This window comes from Corvus brachyrhynchos, unplaced genomic scaffold (assembly GCF_000691975.1).
Source record: "Corvus brachyrhynchos isolate BGI_N302 unplaced genomic scaffold, ASM69197v1 scaffold309, whole genome shotgun sequence".
NCBI classification, from domain to species: Eukaryota; Metazoa; Chordata; class Aves; order Passeriformes; family Corvidae; genus Corvus; species Corvus brachyrhynchos.
In genome coordinates, this window is record NW_008240227.1 from 1,795,566 (window position 1) to 1,813,385 (window position 17,820).

General features: G+C 39.2%; 1 protein-coding gene across 11 annotated transcripts in view; it reads left to right on the forward strand.

Annotated features, from left to right (window-relative positions):
- CIB2 (calcium and integrin binding family member 2) overlaps positions 1-17,820 on the forward strand; it is a 39,866-nt gene that overhangs the window by 7,649 nt on the left and 14,397 nt on the right. For all 11 annotated transcript variants that reach the window (XM_017745207.1, XM_017745210.1, XM_017745212.1 and 8 more), the window contains one exon: positions 8,693-8,727. Coding sequence is in view for 1 of the 11 variants with exons in the window: in XM_008641966.2 (XP_008640188.1) it covers positions 8,693-8,727 (35 nt within the window). In the remaining 10 variants the exon portion in view is untranslated. The remainder of the gene's footprint in view (positions 1-8,692; positions 8,728-17,820) is intronic.

The window sequence follows — 17,820 nt, forward strand, 5'->3', positions numbered from 1 at the left end:
TCTGTCTTCCTACTAACAATAAAAGTGAACACAGAACAGAGCACAACTGCAGCAAAACAAAACAAAATCCAAATGTAATTAATGTTATCTTCTTGACATAAACTGGCAAATGCAAGAGCTGAAATGTCATCCCTAATTCAGTGCTCTTCATGTAGAAATTGCCTCTCTCTAATGGCTTCTGCAGCCCCTGCCTTTCATAATGCTGGGTAATTGATCTCGAAGCCTGGCAGGAGTTGGGCCCAGTGGATTGAGTCGCCTTTGGGATTTCTCTGTTACAGGCAGACTTGCAGTTCATTACTGCAGAGCTAATTTTTGCCTGGTAATAGCACTTGTTATATTTGGAAAGTACCATAAAATAACAGGTTTCAGGACAATAACTGACCTGCTGAATTTGTTAGGAAGGAACGTTAGCCTCATGCTCCGAAGAATCAGACAAAGATGTCATTTTGATGGTGATTTGCCTCTGATCCATTAGTTCTGCATCCCTCTTGAGTCTTTTAAACAAAAAGATCCTGGGCTGACTGCTGGAGCCACCCACACAGAGAGCTCTTGCATCTCCACTGCATCCTGGCGGAGAAGGCAGTTTGTGTAACACAAGTGGAGCTATTTGATTTGGAGTTTGCCATCTTACCTGCCTGTTTCTCATTCGTGGAATTTCTTCAGAATAGAAAAGAGAAGAATGCGGCAATGTTTCCATAATTTTTTTAATGCAGGTTTTTCATGTCTTGGGCCAGCACTAAGTTACCAGGGCCTCTAAACCCTGGGCCAAAGTAAAACACTGTGTACCAGTCCACTTTGCAACAGTCTGTTGTTCACATCTGTACCCCAGTGACCAGGAAGGGTTCTACATATAAATTGCTTTTATAAATGGATCTTTTTTTTTTTTTTTTCCCCTTAAACAGTTTCTTGTGGATTTATGTGTCTGTGAGTTAGTACTGTACTCCTTACAGTAGTAGTCCAGGGTACAGTGTTCATAGTATCAGCATGCAGAAGCAAAAGAGTCAGTCTTTCTTGTGAAATATATCTTGGTTTTTTACTTCCTCCCAGTTCCTGTTGGAAGACTGTTCAAAACCTCACTCACCTCATGGTTAGACCTATAATTTCTTTACTGAAATATATTTCTGGACATTGTATTATCCAGTTGTAACTTCTGCTATTTCTGTCTTTAGCACAAATTGCTTTGTGCTTATAACAGCTAAATATTGTTTCAGGAGGAAGATTTTTATAATTTTTTAAAAATTCATTATGTTTTACGTGCTTGTTCCATAGAAAACACTATGAGATGGAAAAGTGAGGACTTTATGGGCTTAAAGTATGGTAAAACCTGTGCAAGTGGCTTTGACTTTAGAGAGTGGAGATTAAGCTGCAGAAAAATCACCTGCTTGAAGAACTAGCGTACATAAATCTCAGATCATTAGTATGATATTAATGAAATAAAATAAATATGTTTGATTTATCTAAAGCTTTCTGAAAAGCATGTGTATGCACCTTTTTTGCCTGTAAATGTGATATTGAAGAGCCACTTTTTAGCAGTACCTTTAAATTTAAATTAAAGAGTTGTAAATCTGGTCACCCACAGGGATGACCTCAGTATTGTCGGTGGACAAATTTTTTAAGTGCTCTTTATTAAGACTCGTGATGGGTAGCCAGTTGAAACTGTAAAAGAGACCTCTAACAGAACTTGATAATACTAAACCTTTCAGCTTTTCTTTAAAATCAAAGTAGGTAGAGGCAAATTAAAGAAGGGAGATTTGCAGCTTTCCAGTCTAACACCTTGCCGTAGCATCTGCTGTTAAGATCATATCACCTGTTATTACGATAGTGTTCTAGTTGGCACCTCTTTACATTTTCATAAGATTAGTGAATTGTTCTGCAAATTAGGCTTTTGCTAGCACTGGTTTGCTCATAGAGATTCACGTCATTTAAAGTGCTGGCCTTGTAAGAAAAGGAATTTTACTGGGCATTGATGATTCTTATGCCCTTAGAGTTCTGGTTGTGGTTTTTTGGGGGTTTTGTGCATGGGGGTTTTGGTTGTTTGTTGAGGTTTTTTTATACAGAAAATGTGAAATCTAACCAAGATCTGGTGAGGGAAAAGGTGAGTATTGATAGGCAAGAAAGATGGATTTCATTGTAATAAACGAACATTTTAAAATAAAGGTTTTAAAAGTTGCCTACAGATTTTGGTCAAGTCTCATATTGAGAAAAGAAAATGAACTGAAATTTTAGGGGGTCTTGAGTGATGCTGTGTAGAGATGCTTGAAGCAATGGAAAATACAGGTATGCAGTAAAGCAACATCAGAGCCATATATTCACCTCAATGCACAGCATTTCTAACTGAAAAACGATTGTATTGAGTAGGAAATGCAGATTGTATTGAGTAGGAAACTGCACTTGGGCTATGGACAAACTCCTGCACTGTTCAGTCAATCTCATTCCCTTTTCTGGGATTACTTGAATGAGGGATCTGAATTGGATACAAATTCAGTGGTTCTTCTTTTTTGTTTGTTTAGGGTTTTTTTCCCTTATGGAACCTAGAGATTATAGGGCATATTACTGATTTTATTGCTAGTCATTTGTATTTGTTCATTAGTGGTATTATTTACTTTGCATTATTTAATGCAGTCTCAAAACTGATGTTTACCCTGGCAGTCTTATAGGCAATATTGCAATACAATACAGTACTATATGTACTGTAATGAAATAATGACTGGCTTCTTTTACACAAGAATTTCTCCATTACAGAGCTCACTTTTTTCCTTTTATCAAAATTGAAGCCAAAGTGCAATTCAACTGTATTTCATGAGAATTATGCAAAACCAGATGAAACAAGTTATGTTATGATCTGTCAAGAAACACCATTTGTAAAGTAAAACAAGTTCATCAAGCTCTCTTTTAAAAAGCCATGCTTGACTTCATCCATGGTCTTGGAAAATTAACCCTTTGCAAGAATACAAAAAGTGCATTCGCAGATTCCCCAGGATCTTCTGCAAAAAGTATTTTCCACTTGATAGAGTATTGCTGTTACTATGCAAGTAAAAGTAGCATAATAATGGAGCAAGTTTTTTGTGAAAATATCCTTTGGTCAGGTTCTGGTTTCACGTTACCATTTGGTGGATATATAGATTGAGTGAAATTACTTTAGTTGGCAGTTTGCTTCTTCTCAGTCCTTGCTGAAGTCTGACTTGTTTTTACTTCCCTGTTGCAGTATGAATATATAGACTGCTTCTTACAGCTGCAGATTTTTTCCTTCTGAAACTCAGTGGGTGTTTTGGTTGGCTGGGGGTAATTGTAAGGTATATATGATGACAAATAAACATGAGCTGTATGGTAAATTTTTCATTGGTGGTCTGATGCAAACAGCATTTTTAACTCATTAACTCTGTTAACTCTTCATACACTCACAGTGATGAAAATATGTAAAAATCTGTCTGACTCAGTCTTGCACAATTCTATGCCAGTCTTAGTTGTATGGAATGTAGAATAAAAGTATTGCATTTGTAAAACACTACCAGAATAGAGTTAATAATAGATCTTAAATGAAAGTTCATTTGCTTCTGTCTGGTACCAGATTCTTGGTTGCTTCACAGGATGATGTTTTAATGGTGTTTTGATTAAATGCTCTTACACGTATTTTGTACTTTGGCACAGTACAAAACATCATTTGTGATTTTCAAAATGAAACCTCAGAAGTAATTTGCTTGAAATATTACATTTTAAAGTGCTGCAGCATCCAGTAGTTAATATTTTTTAAGAGCTGGTCTCTCAGATAGCTATAAGGTTTACAGTTGTCTGCATTATCTGTAGTTTGCTGGCTTTTGTTTGAGACTTTTTTTTTAAATTTGCACTGATTGTGTAAGACTGATTTATATTATTTTCTTATTTATAAAACTTTCCAATGAAGCTGTTGCAGGATCAGAATAAACCTGACCTTATGAAACTATACATATATAAAGCAGAATATATATGTATTGCCTTAGAAGAGAAATATGCATTTAATGGCTTTAAGAAATACTGTTTCACAGCATACTTGAATATTTCTATTCTTTCATTCCGTTGTTCATTTCTCCAGTTTTTGTTCTGTAGTGAAGTGTTTTGCATACCCCCATGAAATTAGCTTTATTTCAGAGCTGTGCTTTATGCACAATACTTGTTTCTGGAAGTGGCGATTGGTCACCTCCCATTCACTGGGCTCTGCTGCCATTCATAAGCTGTGTGCTGCCCTCGGGAATTGGCAATCCCATCCCCCAGAAGAGCTGACGTGTGGGCAGAGGGTGGAGCCACACCTCCTGCTGGGTATGGACACTACAGTGAGTTAAGCAGCAGCATTGTCAGCGCAGTTCTCTGTCTCTCCCTATTTTTGTTCTAATCACTGTAGAAATCAATGTGAAGCAGAACCAACCTAGGAGTTTGCAGTAAAGTCCTACAGACAAGTGGAGAAGGTGGTGGACCACCATATTTCAGTCTGTTCTGTCCTAAATCTTCATTCATCTGACATAGGAAATAAAAGAATAAAACTAACAGCATGTGCGTGCTGCTCTTCTATAAAAATGAGTTTTAAGAGCAGAGATCGTTAACTGTGCTTTACAAGCAATGCTGAGTGACTTGCAGAAAGTCCCAATACCAGCCATGAGCCAAGCTACCCATGGAACCTAAATACACCAGCTGTCTGCCTCTTCTCTCTTCCAAGTACTTTAAGAAGCAGTTAAGCTATCTAAACGCTAAATTTGAGAATCAGGTCTGATTATACAAGGTCATGATCTCATGAAAATCAACGGGAAATTTATTTTCTGTATACTTGATTTTATTCACTTTGCTATAAGACGTTAAGTAGATAATTGCAGATTTTAGTATCTTACCTCCAAACAGCCATCAGTGATCCCACGTTGGACTTCTAATGAACTTGGTTATTAAGGGCACAAGGATAGACTGAGTGGGACAGTTGATCTTGGAAAAGGGGCATGTATGTTCTCAGGGGCTGGAATAGGTGACCTGTCAAGGCAGAGCCTCTGTTCTAAACAGGCTAAAATCCCCAGGGCCCTGCTGTTAGCAGAAGCCTTTCACAGGCCTGTGTATCCCACTAGAAATAAAGGCAATGATTCCCAGGATCAATTCTTGCCAGAACTGTTGAACTAATAAGAATTATGAAAACTCTGGTAATGTTTATTTGTTCAGTATTTAGTTTGTGCTTTTCTAGGGGGACTCCCAGTTGCTTTAGTGTCCAAACAGACCAGACAAGTTGCTTTTTGGGTTCATAGCAAACCCAAATACAGTCCACAAAATAACAAATGTGTTCCATGATACCTCTGGCTTGCAGGAAAATGAAAGTTCTGTGCATAAATGACAAATGCATTCCAGAGCCCACTTCACCTTTCCTTATGAGAGAGTGAATTTAACATGTTAATTTACTATTTACTGTCCTTCGTTGTGTATTTTCTGTATGAATGAAGTAGCCAGAAGAAAATTGGATGATTCACTGTTGGCATTTGGTTAGAGGATCAGGGGCATGGATCACTGATAGAATTATGGGATCAATAAAAGAACTATACAAGCAATAGGCCTGCAAGCAAAAGGCCTGTGTGTGAGAAAATCTCTCCATGAGAAAATCCCTGTGTGAAAAAAACAGGGCTGGGAACAAAAAGGGAGTTTTGAAGATTTACGGCTGTGTAGATAAGACCTGGAGAAGGGGAGGTGAACTCTGAATTCTTTTAATCATAACATAACCGTAGAAGCTTGCCAATGTAAGTCCAATTATGTAGAAGTAGAAATGTGCTTTGATAAGTTTTAAGCCACTTAAGAGTTAACAAGCTGGTCTACTATATAAGTGCCTCTGGATTGCTAATAAACGGAGTTTGCTCTTATCAACCACATTGGTTTTGGACTGCAATTTCTCCTCTCGCCGGAGTTGTCAGACTTTTTTCCTTTCCGACAATTCACCTCCATGTTTCTTTGGTCAAAAGTCTTTAATTAAATTGGAATTAAATTGCTGAAGTTGCAGCAACTATAAAATGTAATTATGTTATTTAGACCTCTTTTCCATCATGATTTTAATCCAAATGAGGGCTGTGCTTTCCAAAAAAAAAAAAAAAAAAGGGAAAAAAGTCAGTTCTGCACCCTCTTTCCTGCCATTGATCGATACTTGATTCACCTTCATCTCTTGTACCAGCACTGCCAGCACTATATTCTAAGTCACTAAAAGGAAATGATCCAAGCTGGAAAGACATCCATTATTTCATTTACAAACACATTAGTTCCTTCCTTCAGAGTTCTCTGATGCAGTTATTCTGTTCATCAAGGTGAAGTCTGCATAAAGGAAAAGGCAGAAATAAGAAGGTGGGAGGAGCAAGAGGGATGGCTGGACTTCTCTATCAGAGGTCACGTGGGGCTGTGGCTTTTGCAATTGCCATTTGCTACCAGACAGGCTTTTTAATGGTAAATCCTTTCATAAGTGGTATCATCTGGCTGGATCAGAAGTAGAGGCCAGGTCACAATGAATTTGTGGTACTTTGACCCTGAGTAGCTTTAAGATCTCTCTTAAGAGTGAGACCACTCTTAAATTTTTTTTTGACATCCCTCATCCCTGACAATTCCATGCAATTGGCAGGCGTGCTTGGAATAGTGCTGTCAGTAACAGTGGTCAGGCAGATAGTTGCAACTACTTCTGCTGTAGAGGTTTTCAATATTATTGGGGTTTAGATTATAGTAGTAAAAATTTTGTTGATTAACAAACAGGCAGGCAGCAGTGTTGTCAATGTCATGAAGCAACTCAGAATAAAATATAAAAAAATGTGTGGACTGTCAGCAAAAATGGTTAATTATTTGACCTCCTAATTTGTCTTCCATAGCATTTTGCAGGACTTCTACAAGGCAAAGGGTAACTTTTCTTTTTAATCTTTGTCTCCATTTGTGTATCGCTTCCCTGTCACCCTTCTAGTTAAGTGGCTGGCTGTTTTCCCCAGCCTGTATAGTGACACATGGTTGCTGCTGAGAGCATTACAATTATTTGCGAGATTACACCTGCCCTTTCTTAGTAAATGAAGCATCCTTAAGTGACAGTTTGACTGTGTTGATTGTGTGGAATTAAGGAAGACTTGAGCACCTGGCTCCAGTGTCACTTTGTGCAGCTCCAGACAATGTGACATCAATGTCAGCAGCTCCCAAGGTGCTTCCTCCTGGGTTCTGTAACTGCACAATCCACTGAAGGAAGAGCTGCTGCTCCTGCCACTTTGGATGGAGGAGAGCAAGTCAGCTCAATAATTGATACCCTGTGGGACTGATAGTGTTCCTGGACACCTGAGACGGGCTGTTTGTTTCAGCCAGCTGGGATCCTTTGCTTCTCCCCTCCTTGGAAGAAGCAGGCATTTAGCCCAAATGAGTCTCAGCTTGGGAAATAAATACTTTTCACTGTTTGAAGAGCAGGACTGGGAGAGTCAAAGTAGTTGTTTGTACCCTTTAAGTATGACTTACCAAGTGTGATATTGTCATCTTGTCACAAGCTGATTTTCAAAGATGATATATTCTAAGTATCTTTACATTAAAGGGGGAAAACTACAGAGCTGAATTGTTAGGCAAATGCCTTGCCACATCACATCACATAATCAGGAAGAATTTTCTGTGTTGGTGGTTGTTCCCTATATATATACTCTCACGAGCTGGCTCTGAGATCAAGTTGCATATTCTCTAAATTGATGAATATGTTCTCAACTGATTATCAAATATTTCATTACTACTAGTGTTCCTAGTCTTGGATGAAGGGCAGAATTTCCATTAAGTGCATGCTAGGTAAGATAGTGGAGGTTAGGGGATTATTTTTGAATGGGATAGGACTGATTATTATGTTTCCTCACAGCCCCTGAAATCATTACTTTTTTTGTGACTGATGTAGAAATGCATGAAATGCAAACTCTTCCACTGCTCATGTTCTGGTTCTTTGGTGAAGTATTTGAATTCTAGTATGACACAGCTGTTCATGAAGTGAATTAAACCAGTGTACATTCAATCACATCACAGAGCCATTTAGAATGCAAGTGCTTGTATGCTCTTCTCTCATGTTCAGCAAGCTCTACTTTGCATTTTAGTAAGTTATTTCTAACTCTGTGACAGCACAGAGAGAGCTGGATAGTTTTTTGCTGTTCAGAGCAGGGGCTGTCTGTTTATCCCTGCTCCTAATATAGAGGAGTTTGCGGCCTTCACCAAAGTGACCATAGTGCAAACTGATAGTTAGCAAAAAGAGTTAATAACTAAAAAATAACCACATAATTTTATTATTAAACCAGTTTTCTCTAGTAGGGGGATACTTCAAGTTAGAAGACGGTTTTTGTCATCTATTTGTTGTTTATAGTTTTCCATATTCATTTATTGAATACTTTTGGCATATACCTTATTTTTTGGATTTAATTTTGTTTCTGGTCTGGTTATTCCACATTGGAGAAGTGTCTCAGCAACCTGGTTTTTTTTTCCTCCTGAACTATCACATTGCCAATATCTTCTTTTTCACTGATAGGCCTGTCCTTGGAATATTTCTGTTATTTTATAGTGTATATTGCTTTCTGAGTGAAAAGTAGATGGCACCCAAATGGCATCTTTAACGTTTCTCTGTCAGATCTGAGTTTCCTTCCAAAAGCTTGAGAAATAATTCTTTGCAATTGTTTTTGATATTTCTGCAGTACAATGACACATTTTGTTTCTTTAACAGGATTGCACGTTCTTCACTCGGAAGGAAATCCTTCGGTAAGTAAATTGTTTTAAACTTCTCATTTGTGATCCATGTGGAAGAGGCTAAATCTTTTTATCTGGCATGTGAGGAAACCAGATAAAGCCAGTTATTCTGTAGGAACCAATGAGAATAGGATTTGACTTAAGATACACTTATAATGTGTAATTGTCATAAGGAGATTGATGGTGGTGATTAGCTTAAGGTGAATATCATAGACTTTTTTAGGGTTGAGCCAGTGACTTGTATGAAAGGGATTTGCTGCTTTTCTGCTCAGTGATACCAGTGAGGGCACGTCCTACAGTCAGTGTAGAATCCAGAGGTGTTTCTACATATCTGAGGTGAAATTTTACTGAGCAGGAATAAAATGGGTTATTACCCCCTGGTTAATTAGCACTTACTGATTTAGAATCTCTCTGTCTCATTGAAGGGGCAGCCAGGTACTGCTGGGCACTTATTTATGCACTGCAAGATACTCACAGGGGTGAGATGGAAGAAGTGCACGTCCAGTCCTTTTTTAGGCTCAACTGAATTTCTTGTGCAGCTGCTGAGTTCAGTGAGATGATCCAGCAAGGAGCAACCTTACGAAAAGAAAAAAAGAAAGCCCTGTCTGGCTCACCATCCATTTGCATGACTGTTAATGACCGTTAGTGAGGAAGAGGTACTGTTGTGTAGATGGGAATGAAGGGATTAATATGGCAGCTTCAATTTAAATTGCTATAAACTGATGTAAACCAGCATGAGATTGCAATTAGGTGAAATAAGCTAAGTGTTTTTATCTGTCCCTACAGGGAAAGTAGCCCATCAAAACCCCAAACAACAGTAAATCTATTTTCTGCTGGTTTAATAAGCTGAATCAGCTCTCTGAAGGATCAGATGAGTTCCAAAGCTGGCATAAGAGCCAGAGCAAGAAAATGCAACTGAAAATGAGGAAAGGAGAGGAGAGCAAGACTTAGCGTCTCCCTACCAGTAAGGTCTTAGATTGACTTACACACTGTGCAAGGCTTTAGTGTCAGCATCAGCTTAAGTCAACATAAATGCAGGCTGTGGTCAGAGGGATTGAGGACACATTCTTTTGATTAGTAATCTGAGTGTGGATAATTTGCAAATTATTAGAAAATAATATAACTTCTTAATTTAAAGTGAAGAGAAAATTTTCACAAAATGCTGAAAATGGATCTAGGAAAAAATATAAAGTAAGACTGCGCCAGAGGCAAGAGTGCCTGGTAAAAGAGAAAAATAGAAACCATAGCTCACTATTGGTGTTTGATAGCTGTTTATCACCAGAAAACCTAAACACATTCCTAAGTATTTATTAAAGATGGTTAATTTTGGGAAGTGCCGATCACAGCTGCAAGCATTTAGTCATGGGCCCAGGGCAAGAACATATTCAAGAATGCTGGCTATTGTAGACATACTTACATTATCACTGACTCAAAACATTATCTAAAATACTCATAGGACAGCTGACAAATTTTTAGAGCTGTTACTGATTGCTTTGGTGGTGTTAGGCCTTTGAAAACATGCCCCGGTTTTCTTAAGGAGAGTGTGGAAATGAGACCAGTGTGTGCAGCTTCAGGACACAACTTTTCTGTGTGGAAAGATGCCAGAACACACTGGTAGACAATCAGACTGTAAGTTAATACATGCTCAGAGGCAGCCACTGTGGATTTGTTAAAAGCAAATCTTCCTGTGAGTGTCTGCTTTTGTAAACCAGAGAAAAGAAGCAGCTGCAACATATCTTTATTTTGGTAAAGGCTTTTGCATATTCCAGTTTGTGTTAGTCCTTTTCTACTTGTGTAAGTGCACTGACCTCTTGGTCAAGGTACTCCTGAACATAGAAGATTGGTGAGAATGGTAAGAAGTATTGAGGAAAAGAGAGTTGCAGATGCTATGAAGATCAAGATTAGCTTTTTCAGCAGTACTCAGTACGTTAGAGAAATTACTAGAGTCAAAGTGAATAAAAGGAAATTCACACACTCAAGTCCTAAGAACTGAGGAAAAATTTGCAAGTGCAGAATGCAGTGTATTAAAAAAAATGGGCTGGGGGTTAGTGATCTAAGCAAAGTGAGCATAATTTTAACAACACCACCCCCGCAATGCTCTTGCAAAAAAGGGAAATTAATTTCTACGATGCATTAGCGTCAGCAGTGTTTATAAAATGGGAGAATTCCAGTCAGCTGTACTGGGACCTCAGTAGGAGTAGACTGTCCAGTTTTGGGCATCACCATTCAAAAAAGATTTGTTATCCTGGAAAACATCCTGTAGAGAGGAACAGGAATAAAAAGAAAAAAATGACATGAAGAAAAGTTGGAAAACCACTTTAGTCATAGCAATGAATCTGTTTGTATAACGTGCCTCTCTTGTGATTGTAAATGGCTAGGTTGTCTCTTATAAGGCATTATTTCTCTTACTCAGTGTTACAAATCTGATTTTCTGGCAGACAAGCTTTTACTCCAGCAATAATGCTTATCGGCTCACCAGCCCATCTGTTTCTGCTTCTCTCAGTAGACTGGTACTGTTTGGCACCCAAACAAGCATTCAAACGCAGGTGTTCCTGGATATCTGTCCTAGCCAAAAAGCACAAAGTATTACTTGAAATGGACTTAACCTAGTTAGACAACTGCCAGAGGAGTATGGCACTAAATGATCAAGCTGGACACTGGCTGGGATGTCAGCAAACCTTTGAACCTTTTTGTAGAAGAAAATTAATTCTTCTGTTGCCTTCTCTTCTCTGTCTGTTCCTTGGCTTGTTCTTGATGGATGAAAGGTGAGGTGAGAGGAGCCCTTGTAGCTAATCCACCCAAATGCTGGATTTTAAATCTGAAATCTGCCAGAGAATTAAGCAGTGGTTTCCTTCGAGTGTCTGCAAAGCTTCCTTATAAGGGCACAAATGCAGCAAACTGCTTGGGATGCAGCTGCCTGTAGAGCAACTTGCTACATAAATGGAAGGAGGAGTTAGAACACAGCTCCTCTTTTTCTTTTAAAGAGTTTGAAGTTTTGTATGCAGAAACGGGTCAGCTTTGTGGGAAAAAACACCAGCCAAAAGAATGAAGTTGAGGGGAACTCTATACCCTTGGGAATTTTCCTGAGTTTTAGGCAAGAAACTACATACACGAAGAACATATATCCTGAAGCGACTATTGATCTTGTTAATTATGTTACTATTCTTGTTGTTAAAAATGTTTCTGCATCCTCTGTGAATGAAAAAAAAAAAAGACTTATAGGCAGTTCCTGCATTTCTGTTTGATAAACTTTTCCTATATTATATTTTAGTCAGATTGTACCTGTTTTGCTAAGGCTTCTGAGAGGACAGGATCCCTGCCAGCGTTGATCTGTCTGGAGTGCTGGTGTACTGTGTCCTCTTCTGGGCTCCCCAGTACAGGAGAAATAAGGAGCTGCTCCAGGGTCTGGCAAAGGGCCATTGAGAGGACTGAGGCCATAAAGGACTGAGGACTCTCTCATGTGAGGAAAGGCTGAGAGAGCTGAGATCAGGAGGGTGCAAAGGAGACAGATGCTTGTGCCAGGAAAAGGGGTGGTGGGTACAGACAGAAACACAGGAAGTTCTGGCTGAACATACAGAAACACTGTGAGGGTGACCAAGCGCTGAACAGGCTGCCCAGAGAGGTTGTGGAGTCTCCAGCCTTGGAGATACTCAAAACCCATCTGCATGTGGCAGCCTGCTCCAGGTGCCCTTGCTGGGCAGCAGGTTGGACCAGATCATCTCCAGGAGTTCCTTGCAACCTCAGTCCTTCTGTGATTCTTTGAATCCCCAGCAGAAAAGAGGCCCGTGAGCAGGGCTTTGAGTGCTGCTTCAAGGAAGGGAAAACATTATAAAGTGTTTTTATCTATACTTAGTATGCATCACATAATTCTGGGAACAGTAGAGTACATGTACTGAAAGTCAGAGGTTTCCTAGCTATGACTAGACTTAGAATAAATGTATTATAAATTGTCTGCCAAAAGCATTTATTGCAATTTCTTTTAAATTTTACTGCAGATGATTTGGGAGGATATTTATCTAGTATTCTTTTGAATTATTTTTGAATTAATTTGTGCTGCTTCATTTTGAATTGCAAAGATGAATAAATATTTTACATGCTAACTAAAAACTAGCAAAAGACTCATCTATCCACTTTTTCTCATCTTATGCTGCCTTTTTATAAATCTGATTTCTGTGTCCAGTTATTGTATTTTATTGATACAATGAAAATAACTTAAGTGGAAAACATAAAAGGGACAAGGCATATCAGTAACAGAATTCCTTCAGCTTTCAACTCTTCCTGCTTGTGTTTCTCATTGCTCTCTGTTCTTTATCTGTTTGTTGAACTGTGGCGATTTAGTGAGTTGTGGTTTCAGTTTCTGTCTGTATTTCCTTGTATCATGTTTCCTGTCATTTTGCTTCACATGGTAGACCCCCCCTTCTCTAATAGACTATTCTAACCTCTTGCAATCCTTGGAAGCAATAATTCACTAAGGAATTGGTGCAGTACAGAGATTTATGCCTCAGTTATCATGTGCAACATTTTACATTTGTTCTTGCAAAAACAGTTTGTGCAAGTATGGCATAAATCTGAGACCCTGAAAGTACTTTCTTTATCAGTTGCTGACAGCCCCAAAGGCCCTTCCTTCCTCAGGTTTTCAGGCCCAGATTAAAGAACCTCCTTCTCTTTGAGCTATAGCAGCTTTTTCTCCCTGTGTGGCAGACTTGTAGATTTTGGTCTGTCTGGCCCTGTTCCCCATCTGTCCATTAAAGCACTGCAGGACAAGAGAGCATGTGCAGTTCACTGATTTGCATCAGTACAGTGCTAGAGCCTCTGTAGCAAGGATTGTAAATCAGTTCCCATTTGTGCATTCTGTCCTGCGTTCCATGCAATCCCATCTTCAATGTTGTTGCTTCTTTTACTTCTAGCCATCTCAGTCTCCAGGTGGTTGGACAGGCCGATTGTTGAGACCTGCCTCTTTCCAGGGCTTTGGGTTGACTTGTCAGTTTTCCTGCTTGTCTCTGGAGTGGTGAATTCTTCTCTGTGTATTATAGAAAGTCCTTCTCCAGCTGTTCTGTTCAGCTCTGGCATCTGGACCGGAGCCTATAGCTCTGATTATGGTGAATAACCAAAAGTGCAGCTGAACTGCAGCTGAACAGCAGCTGGGCACTTCTGGTCCTGCTGCTGGCACAGGTTATTCCGTCCTGTGTGTGGTCAGATCATACCACAGCTGCTGTGAACCCCTAGTGCGACTGTCCATCAGCACTCACTGTCTGGTTTCACTGCTCTAGTTAAGCCATTTTTTATTTCTTTTCTGAGCATGCAGAACAATTCTGAGCAATCTAGAATTTACTCTTTGAGGTGGTCTTGATTGTAATGTACAAGTCTTTGAATACATCCCTTTTATTTAGGAATAAATAGGATATATATTGCTGAATAAAAATGTTTTCCCCTTGCATCATAAATCAAGTGACTGTTGCTGTGGGACCAGAACTGGGGAGATGTTTATTCATTTCTAAAGGCCACTTTAAAGCCTTTACTTATTTCTAATCAGTGAGCCATTGCAAGCTTTTATCTTTTGTTTTCAGCAGTGTGCCTGTTAAAAAGGCAGCCCAGCCAGCTATAGAATGTGTTGTCACTACATTTAATGGTGGAGATGAATGCACACCAAGCCAAGGAAGAGCTGTTTTGTTTTAACACACACACTGGTGACCTTGGGTACAGTCTGACTTCTTCCCAAAGCTCAATAGTGAACTTAAATGGTTGCTGCAGGGTGTAAGCTTAGAAATATCTTTTTTCAGATCTATTCAGGTAGAGCTGGAGGCTCTGTTGTAAGTTTGGCGACATCCCAAACTGTGTCCAGCAAATACCCACAGTGTCACCCTCGCTGACTCCAGGATGCTTCACCCTTGAGAAGTGAGAACAGACTCTGACCCACCTTTTTTGCCATGTAAAAAGTGGTAGAATGAAAGTTAGCATCAATCAAAAGTAGGCTGTGGGGAGAAAACTGTTTTGAGGATTTTTTTTCTGAACACAGCTTTTTTTGTTTTCACTGGTTGATGGGCAGCTGAGTTGATTTTAAAACTACTGCTCTCTACAGGGGTAAGTCTTGTTCTGCCTTTACTTTATTGATTAATTTAATAGAAAATTAAACCCTCATTTTCTTCCACTGCTGTTGCAACTGCTTCAGTAAGCTCAAGGAGCTGACTGTGAAAACTTCTATATTTTCAAACACATCAGATCCCCGAACTTCACTGCACATTCTTAAGTGTTAGTGCTTATACAAGGGACATGAGTGCCTGGTGGGTTTCAAATTTCTGCAAGGGCAGATCAGCAGTCTGGGTTTAGACTGGATTAAAGTGATACAGAATCACAGCCTTAATCCTTGAACGTTGTACATGATGCATAAACATATACCAGCACCTGTGGGGACAGAGCATCATAAGTAAATGAAATTTGCCATTGAATTTATCACCACATTCCCTCCCACTCTCGTTTGTGGCGGGGAAGACGCTGCCAATTTTTCCTTTCCTACTTCCATGCAAAGTAAATAAGGAATCCTGCTGACAAAGAGAGCACATCCAGGAATGGGAAAATGCTTCTGCATGCATCCAGAAGAATCTTTTAAAGGAAATACAGCTGCAGGATCTGTAGTAGTTACTGCTGCAAAGACAGTAAGGTTGGTCTTGGGCTTCTGAATATACATGATGGTCTCTGTATGATAATGGCAACTTTTCCAAATCTGCGTGTGTTCAGACAGGACTGACAAGAAATAAATGTTTCTGTGTCTAGAACAGATAGAGAAAGCAGCTTTAGGTTGTCTTCAGATATCCTTCTTGTGAAGGGGATGCTGAGTAAAATGACAAGAAGCCTTTCCTCTAAGTCACAACAGCTCTGATATATTCAGGTCACCTGAAGAGCCTTCTGCTTCTACAAAAACAGGAGAAGTATCAGAGCCTCTACCAGAGCTTTGTTTCTTTTCTATTTGCAGTTAGTAATTAATGTTATTGAGAGATGTGAGAGAACAGTCAGTAATGAGAGCAGCATTTGGGAACTGGTAACTGAGTCTGACTCACAGGATTTGTCATAGTGCACAACACTACAAGGTGTAGTGAGGTATTGCATACAGGCAGGAGGATTATGGGTGTAAATAACCCAAATGTCTACTGAGCTTTACATTGTCTTACAGAGTAATTGATCAGACATGCACTGTTTCCTTGCCAAAATGTAACATAAGTTATTCAACCAAATGGGAGTGTTGGTGGAATTCCTGCACAAAGGACTGTGTTCCTTGTGATGGGTGGTTTTCTTGGCATCCGTTTAAGAGGCTGAAGCAGGTCTGTTATTTTTTCTACAAAGTCCAGCATTTGATATTGGCAATCCGGTTTACTATAAAACAGTACATAGTGTCCCTGAAGAACCTTTCAGCACAACGATCTTCCAGTGGGAAGAGGTGTTACTGTATTTTGTGGTTGTTCGGTTGGTTAGAGTTTTTTTTTATTTCAAAGGATGATGGAGCAAGTGCAACATACTATATGTTGGGTATAGAGAAATCTTATGGCCCTTTACACTGTCATAAATGTTAATCATGCCATGTGATAAGGCTATTACAAATAGAGTTGCTGGATCCTTGCAGATAAAAGCATGTGAAAGATGTATTTTATTGCTGTAATTTAGTTTGCAAGAGTTAGATCAGAGCCACTTCCTACAGACTCATTTGGATGCTTTAGTGTGAAATCCACTCAGGTGGAAAGGTCTTACATCTACAGATCTTTGACTTATTTGGTGAATTAATGGCAGAGTTAGCTGGGAGGAAAACAGGATATGAGAGCTGCCCTCAAATCTGCAGTTAATTACCTTCACGTTTCTGTGTCCAGTGCCTGTCTCCCAGACAACTCTAGCGGAGTCTAGTCTAGAGTTGGAAACAGTATCCTTCTTTCAGCTGCTGAAGGGTATGGCAGAACTTCAGTATAAATAGATTGACAAGATAGTGAATTCTGTCAGCAAGAAGTGACAGGTGTACTTTGTGTTGATATTGCATGTTATAAAGAGACAAATCTAATATTAGATAAAGTATAGAAGCAAATCTTGGCGGTTAAAATAAGCAGGGATTGTCAGCTCCTGAATTTCGAAGTGTTGTCCACAACGATCAAGTTTTGCCAATAATGAGTGCTTAATTTTGTTGAAGACTAGAACACCATTTCAGTATTCTAGATTTTAAAAAAGAAGGTAGCCCTTAGGTGGATATTTGACTTGAAAGGTTTGCTTTCTTTTAAATGCTTTTAAGCTGCTTTTTCTGTTGTATTTAGAAGCATCTTTGTAGCTGTTATTTACAATGGAGAAATCAGTTGCTAGCGAGGGAAATGGCTATTGCATCTTGAATTACACAGTATTTATGAAATGTCAGGGTGAGCTGTGGTGAGCAGCTGAAATGTGCTTAGATCAGTGGATATCCAGTTTCCGGTATGGCACAAAATATTGCTGTGCAGGGAGAAGACATCAGTTTCCTACGATGCAGAAAAAATGTGTTTCTGTGTTTCATTTCATGTGTTCTTTGTGGCACACCATAATAATGAGAAAATAGATGCCTGTAGATTATTTTCTCATAGCTTTTGAGTTTATTTACACACAGGAATCTGAAGTAGTTGAGTGTGGGGCTGGCTGTGGGGCTGCTGCATCTAAAGCTGGAAAATGAAGGGGTTGCTGAGGCATTGCTTTCTGTATTACTGCTTTCTTTATGTTCTGCTGTCACAACATGGTAATCTCTATATCTAATCATTAGTATGCCTAGTGAGCAGGCAGGATTTTTTGTTAAAAGGAAAAGAAGTCACAAAATACAGCTTTTTAATATATACAAGTAGTACATGTGACCTACTGAGAGATCAGAATACACTCTGTTAATACATAGGACACGACAAAGGAACCACTTTCTGCCCTAAGCAGTTTATGATTTAGGTGTAAGGCTAAGCTTCCACATATGATAAGAATTGCATTTTATAGTACATGCCTTGGTTCAGGCCTTCTGTGCACATGCCTAGGCAGTGCCTAAACGTTACATACACATAGTGTGAAACACTGCTCAGTTACACACCTCAGGGAACACATGGCTGTTGGTAGCAGTTATGC